Here is an 8,332-nt window from a genome sequence, read left to right on the forward strand (position 1 = left end):
GAGAGACATCATCATCATCATCATCACTATAACCCTGACTGACTGGACTACAGTCACACAACCTGGGAGAGACATCATCATCATCATCATCACTATAACCCTGACTGACTGGACTACAGTCACACAACCTGGGAGAGACATCATCATCGTCATCATCATCACTATAACCCTGACTGACTGGACTACAGTCACACAACCTGGGGAGAGACATCATCATCATCATCATTACCACTATAACCCTGACTGACTGGACTACAGTCACACAACCTGGGGAGAGACATCATCATCATCACTATAACCCTGACTGACTGGACTACAGTCACACAACCTGGGAGAGACATCATCATCATCATCATCACTTGAGCACCAACCTGAGTCGTATTACCAAAGACAGTACAGTATGACGATAGGCAGAAACTGCTTCTCCAATAGAAACCCATGGTCACGCGTCTAAGTGTGAAACACGTTATCTGTTGTAACGGTCGTCTCGTGCCAAACTGCACATCTGCATGCCGTCAAATCAAAACCCTCCTTTAATATTAAGTTGTTTTTGAGGAAAATAAAACTTTTTTTCTATCTCATGAGGTTGGAGTGTTGTGGATTATTCCATGTTGAAGGCCCAGTTCACTATCAAACTCACTATCAACAGTGGCAAAGTGTTTCTCCAAAATGGCCGCCAAGTCACCTGACAAGTCACCTGACCGCTCAACTGACACATCAGATGGTCACCAGCTGACCATATTAAAGATGGCCACCATACAGACACACTACACCAGACATTGTTTGGTAGCCATCAGAGAACTCTCCAGAATGCCTTCTTGACTAAGCGAGTGTTATCTGTGTCCTGTGCTATATTAAGGACATACTGCTAATAGATTGTAGAACCCATGTTGTTTGATAATGTTAACTAGTAGACTTTAGCATATGGTTTGCTAGGGCCCATTCAGGTATGTATTGATCCAAGGACCACGTGTTGTGGTTCACATTATGCTACTTATGGTCCTTTATGTTTAGTGTATATATATTTATATTTATGAGATGAGACAGGGACTCAGGTCACATATCAATCTAGATAGACAGATAAGTGATTTCACAGCCTGAACACACGTCTGCAACATGATCCGGAACCCTCACGTCTGCAACATGATCCGGAACCCTCACGTCTACAACATGATCCAGAACCCTCACGTCTGCAACATGATCCAGAACCCTCACGTCTACAACATGATCCAGAGCCCTCACGTCTACAACATGATCCGGAACCCTCACGTCTGCAACATGATCCAGAACCCTCACGTCTACAACATGATCCAGAACCCTCACGTCTACAACATGATCCAGAACCCTCGCGTCTACAACATGATCCAGAACCCTCGCGTCTACAACATGATCCAGAACCCTCGCGTCTACAACATGATCCAGAACCCTCACGTCTACAACATGATCCAGAACCCTCACGTCCACAGCTGAGAAGCATCGTCATCTGTCCGTACGACCAGAATAAGTTCTAGCAGTTCAGTTCCAAGCACGAGAGGAGTTCTAGAATGTTTCCCGTGATGATGTAACGACAGTGCAGATGTAAAACTGTCAGGTCCCTCCCTCCTCCTTCACATGTACCATTACCAACCCCCTGTATTACCAACCCTCTAGTCTGGCACACAGCCTACTACAGACTATTAATACCTGCTCTGTGTTCCAAATGGCACACCCTATATAGGGCACTATTCAGACTCATTTACACCTGCTGGCTACCACAACGGACACAGAGGTCGAGGGGTTAAATATGTGTCTATCGACATGCTGTTAAAGGTCAGGTTATTAGTGTGTGGCTAAGGAGTGCCTGACCAGAGGGCGTACCTCAATAGTCTAGACGGGCTTCCTTTCTCTCCTCAGGGGATCAATTCATCCAAATCAGCACTTGTTTTCAGACAGAATGAATGTCAGATGAACTAAGAGTACATTCTAAATGACACCCTATTCCCTATATAGTGCACTACTTTTGACCAGGACTAATTTTGAGCAGCCCTATAGGCCCTGGTTAAAAGTAGTGCACTATCCCCTATAGGCCCTGGTTAAAAGTAGTGCACTATCCCCTATAGGCCCTGGTTAAAGGGAGTGCACTATCCCCTATAGGCCCTGGTTAAAGGGAGTGCACTATCCCCTATAGGCCCTGGTTACTGGTAGTGTACTACATTAGGAATAGGGTGCCACTTAAGACGCACCCTGTCTATCTAAGATGAGGTCATCAGCTTCCAGAGCAGGGAGCCTGATGAGGCCTGATGCTGGCTCTGGTTTCATTAATTACTGGAATTGATTTGGCCAAGTGCATCTGCCGCTCTCTGTTCAGTGCGCTTTCTGCTTATGCAGTGGTCTCTGCTCAGTTTGGCAGCTGCGCGTGTGAGAGGGAGAAGCCTGTGTGCTTCGCGATTTACCGGATCTTTTTTTTCTGCAGTTTTAATTGAAGATCACTCCGCGACCCTCACGATGCAGCGCTGTAGTTCAGCAGCAGATGATGCGCCGTCAGCCAATGACTCGGTATTCTCACTCGCCAGCTGTCATCAAATGTAGTCAAGCTAGCCATACATTCCGACAGCTCAATCGTCATTAAACTGAAATACAGCGATGAGTTTCTCTCTCTTTCATACAAACTTATAACGAGGAGCACCCACAATTTCTTTTGTGTGTGGAAGTGCTTAGTAATGAGTCTCGCATAAGGAACAAATTAATTAAACGACATGTCCTGAGCAAACATCCACAGCATGATGGTAAACCCAGGGAGGTCTTTCAGAGCAGGGCTGAATGCTTCAGGAAAAGTTAACTAGCTTGTTGTCATTTTATAACAGAAATAAGGGAGTACTAACTAACTCTCATAGTAGTTGATGTGAGTTTCTCTTTCAAACAATCCCCCGGCCTTGTACACAGCCAATAGCTAACCATCGTCAAAGCAAGTTAGCTAGCTACTGATAGTGCAACCCTAAGTAACAGTAAAGATGAAAACAAGTCATCATTTTTATTCTTTACTGGAATAAACTGATTGAAGCAAGACGCTGTTTGAGGCAAACCCACACACAGTTCTGGTTTGCTCATCTACAGCAGGAAGCGGTCCTGTTTGGCACCACATACTGATGTGAGTCAGGGTTCTCAACTCTAGATTACTTACAAAAAACAAGTACAGAAAAAGTTTCAAGGCTGAGAATGACCTCAGTGTTACACTGTCTAAAAACAGAGCCCAGAATAGACATGTTGCTGTTAAAATACATTACATCTTTTATATTCTGAACTGGAATAAACTGATTGATCACATCACACAGATATAGAGCAGAAAAGGACTGTGTGTGTGTTTTCTGGTCTATATCTGTGTGATGTGATCAATCCGTTTATTCCAGTTCAGAATATAACATGACTTGAATTTTAACAGCAACAGTTCCAACCTAGACTTTCATTCAACAATAATTTCTACAGTAAGATGTACCGTAGGCCTGATCATTTGTACAGTAAGATGTACTGTAGGCCTGATCCTTTTTACAGTAAGATGTACCGTAGACCTGATCCTTTGTACAGTAAGATGTACCGTAGGCCTGATCATTTCTACAGTAAGATGTACCGTAGACCTGATCCTTTTTACAGTAAGATGTACCGTAGGCCTGATCATTTTTACAGTAAGATGTACCGTAGGCCTGATCCTTTTTCGTCTTCATCTGTACTGTTACTTAGGGTTGCACGATCAAAAAGTGTGTCTGTTCTGCATCTGTGTGATGTGATCAATCAGTTTGTTCCAGTTCAGTATTTATTGAATTTTAACAGCAACAGTTCCAACCTAGACAGATATGTGTTTTAATGGTGTTTGTCTATATTGCATTTGTTTTAGGTATAATGGCAATGAAATGTACCGATATGTATAGTTGCGTATTTTCCTAAGCTTGGGTCCCAGGAAAACAGAATTTAGTGGGTTATTAATGTCCATTAACTATCTGGCCTGGTTGAGAGCAGAGAGCAACAGGCCCTGCTGTGCCTCATGCACCAGTGTGATGATGACTCAGGGAGTTTTACTCCAGTAGTTGAACATGACCCTGCCTGCCTCACGTCCTCCCTAACACACACACACACACACACACACACTGAAACAAAGAGCAACCACACTATAATACTGTTTCCACAGCAGTAGAGAGAAGACTGTGACTCAACACTGTAATCACAGGTTGACTACAACACACACATCACCAACCTGATTCCAGTTCTTATGTAGGCCTGGATCTTATCACTATTAAATACAAAATAAAGGCAAGGGACAATGTTTCAAATGTCAATGAACCTGTGACCTTTGACCTGTGACCTGGCCCGTGAATAGCAGCACAGCACACAAACTTTCCACAAAACAGTAGAAAGAAAATCCAAACCACAACTACATTAGGCCTATAGTTTATAGTCGGTTGACTTGACAGTGCTGTGACAACACATCTGTGTGTTCGTGTCACTCAGTATGAGCGGCCAGCTAATGGTCGGTCATAGAGGCTCCAGTGTTTCAACACACAAAAGCACCTCTACGGTCACGTGAAGCGTTCCCGGAACAATGGGTTGACAGAGAGACAGATGCGCTGTTGATTTTAGGAAAACAAACTGCCCGTTTGTCTGTTCCCATTTGATTCCCTTGACCTTCTACTGTCTGTCACACAACATGTCCTGGACATCATGACGAAATCAACATGTTGTGTACAAATACGTCAGAGAGAGAGAAAAAAAAACACGTTACACCGAAACGTCCATAGATAAAACGTATATCCAAAAACATAATAAAATAATATGCTTTATGTCATAGGCCCCTATATAATTATTTATGTCTAACTTCCTTATGCCGAATTAACAAATCACCATACTACACGATAATATAACACTAGCGGGGATTATGACGTCGTTTCATTTCCCCCTCCGTCTCAGTAACGGTCCTCGATCGACCACCACTATAATAACCACTTACCAAGAATCGCAAAGCAGGCGATCCCGACAAGGAATGGACATGTTCGAGTCATGTTTCAAGTCCAGAGTTCAGTTTAATGGATAGCACACACCGCTTGTCCAAAGCAGCTGTCCAGGCAGTGCAACAACAACCCCGAAAAGTAAAAATCGACCTTCCTTTTCCTGTTATTCTGTCCCCTTTTATATGGCGGTTATTTAATATTTTTTCATATTCTTGGTCCTGTTTTCGGAGCAGGTTGCAGAAGTCAGACAGTATCGCTCCCTTTCATGTCCTTAATACCAGGAGGGAACGTCCAGTCACGTGAACCAAGCTTTAGAACCACCCAGCACCGTCACGTGAGGCAGCCAGCGACACCCTCTTATTACAGCCCGATGGCGACCGACACCTCCCCTCCCTGACACAACTCAGTACTGTGCTACTACTGGAAAACCCTGCTCAAATCAGAATCTACTGTAAAATACTGTATCATAGAATGTGTTATTTCGTTTTGGATATTTGAAAACGTCAGCTAAAAACAACAGCTATTTATAGGCCAAAGGGAGGCCCCTAGCAACCCCAAATAGGAAAAAACATATGTACATAGCAGATAAACAAGTACTAATGATCTAGTAGATGTGTTTTATGTTGCGTTAACTATGAATACTGCTGTCTTGGCTCACTTGGAAAATATGTCAATGTGACCTGTCTGGTTAAATAAAGGATGGTGGCCAATGTTTTACAACTTGTCTGTGATCTATGTGGAGAGATATAAAACCCGGTGTCTTATAGTAGAGAGGAAAGGCAGACAGCAGTAGTCAGTGTCTTGTAGTAAAGAGGAAAGGCAGACAGCAGTAGTCAGTGTCTTATAGTAGAGAGGAAAGGCAGACAGCAGTAGTCAGAGTCTTATAGTAGAGAGGAAAGGCAGACAGCAGTAGTCAGAGTTATGGTAAAGAGGAAAGGCAGACAGCAGTAGTCAGTCTTATAGTAAAGAGGAAAGGCAGACAGCAGTAGTCAGTGTCTTATAGTAAAGAGGAAAGGCAGACAGCAGTAGTCAGTCTTATAGTAGAGAGGAAAGGCAGACAGCAGTAGTCAGAGTCTTATAGTAGAGAGGAAAGGCAGACAGCAGTAGTCAGAATCTTATAGTAGAGAGGAAAGGCAGACAGCAGTAGTCAGAGTCTTATAGTAGAGAGGAAAGGCAGACAGCAGTAGTCAGAGTCTTATAGTAAAGAGGAAAGGCAGACAGCAGTAGTCAGTGTCTTATAGTAGAGAGGAAAGGCAGACAGCAGTAGTCAGAGTCTTATGGTAAAGAGGAAAGGCAGACAGCAGTAGTCAGTGTCTTATAGTAGAGAGGAAAGGCAGACAGCAGTAGTCAGAGTCTTATAGTAAAGAGGAACGGCAGTGAGACTGAGCCATGTGAGGAGCCAGGTCAGGGAAGAGTACCGCCCTGGGCAGTCAGCTGACTATTTCGGTGTTTCAGATGGCACCCTATCCCTATATTTTGCACTACTTTTGACCAGAGCACTATGGATCCTATGGACTCTGTTCAAACGTAGTGCACTATATAGGGTGTCATTTGGGGTGTATACCAACTTTCTCTCTCTCTAGCAATTGAGGAGGGGGTGCCGGAACCTGGGAAGGAATGAGTGAAGCCATGAATGCCTGGACTTCCAGTCGTACTGTTACTCTGACCTTCATCACTACAACACTACATAGTTTTATGTTGACCTCCTATCACAGCACCCTATTCCCTATAGGGGCTCTGGTGAAAAGTAGTGCACTAAATAGGGACTAAGGTGCCGTTTGGGATATAAGCAATATCAAGGCGAGATTTGAGACAACTGGTGCCTCGCCTTCAGTTAGTTTGACTTTATCTCGTCTTCATCCGTCTATTCCAGGGATCATCAACTAGATTCAGATGCGGGCTGATAATACAAATATTTGTAGACTGCAATTTGGCAGTAAGAATCCCAAACATATATTTAAAATCAAATCAAATTTTATTTGCCACCTGCGCCGAATACAACTGGTGTAGACTTCCCTGTGAAATGCTTGATTACAAGCCCCTAACCAAAAAATAATGGTAACAAGAGGAATGAAATACACAATGGAGCTATATACAGGAAGTACCAGATCAATGTGGAGCTCCATACAGGAAGTACCAGATCAACGTGGAGCTATATACAGGAAGTACCAGATCAACGTGGAGCTATATACAGGAAGTACCAGATCAATGTGGAGCTATATTCAGGAAGTACCAGATCAATGTGGAGCTCCATACAGGAAGTACCAGATAAACGTGGAGCTATATACAGGAAGTACCAGATCAACATGGAGCTATATACAGGAAGTACCAGATTAATGTGGAGCTCCATACAGGAAGTACCAGATCAATGTGGAGCTCCATACAGGAAGTACCAGATCAATGTGGAGCTCCATACAGGAAGTACCAGATCAATGTGGAGCTCCATACAGGAAGTACCAGATCAATGTGGAGCTACATACAGGAAGTACCAGATCAATGTGGAGCTCCATACAGGAAGTACCAGATCAATGTGGAGCTCCATACAGGAAGTACCAGATCAATGTGGAGCTCCATACAGGAAGTACCAGATCAATGTGGAGCTCCATACAGGAAGTACCAGATCAATGTGGAGTTCCATACAGGAAGTACCAGATCAATGTGGAGCTCCATACAGGAAGTACCAGATCAATGTGGAGCTATATACAGGAAGTACCAGATCAACGTGGAGCTATATACAGGAAGTACCAGATCAACGTGGAGCTATATACAGGAAGTACCAGATCAATGTGGAGCTATATACAGGAAGTACCAGATCAATGTGGAGCTATATACAGGAAGTACCAGATCAATGTGGAGCAATATACAGGAGTACCAGATCAATGTGGCGCTATATACAGGAAGTACCAGATCAATGTGCAGAGGTACGAGCTATTTGAGGTAGATATGTACATGAAGGCAGGTTAAGTGACAAGGCATCATAGATAATAAGATTGAAATGTGTAAAAGTGTGTTCTGTGTGTGCGGGTTTTATTTGACCAAAACAACATGGTTGATTTCTTCAGGGGTCCTGGCCAGTAAGGTTGATTTCTTCAGGGGTCCTGGTCAGTAAGGTTGATTTCTTCAGGGGTCCTGGTCAGTAAGGTTGATTTCTTCAGGGGTCCTGGTCAGTAAGGTTGATTTCTTCAGGGGTCCTGGCCAGTAAGGTTGATTTCTTCAGGGGTCCTGGCCAGTAAGGTTGATTTCTTCAGGGGTCCTGGCCAGTAAGGTTGATTTCTTCAGGGGTCCTGGCCAGTAAGGTTGATTTCTTCAGGGGTCCTGGCCAGTAAGGTTGATTTCTTTAGGGGTCCTGGCCAGTA

General features: G+C 43.7%; 1 protein-coding gene across 1 annotated transcript in view; it reads right to left on the reverse strand.

Annotated features, from left to right (window-relative positions):
• LOC139412729 (lysosome-associated membrane glycoprotein 1-like) overlaps positions 1–5,424 on the reverse strand; it is a 17,736-nt gene extending 12,312 nt beyond the window's left edge. The window contains exon 1 of the mRNA XM_071159403.1: positions 4,976–5,424. Within this exon, the coding sequence (XP_071015504.1) occupies positions 4,976–5,027 (52 nt within the window). The 5' untranslated portion in view covers positions 5,028–5,424. The remainder of the gene's footprint in view (positions 1–4,975) is intronic.
• Positions 5,425–8,332: the final 2,908 nt, after the last annotated feature.

Source organism: Oncorhynchus clarkii, chromosome 7 (assembly GCF_045791955.1).
Source record: "Oncorhynchus clarkii lewisi isolate Uvic-CL-2024 chromosome 7, UVic_Ocla_1.0, whole genome shotgun sequence".
NCBI classification, from domain to species: Eukaryota; Metazoa; Chordata; class Actinopteri; order Salmoniformes; family Salmonidae; genus Oncorhynchus; species Oncorhynchus clarkii.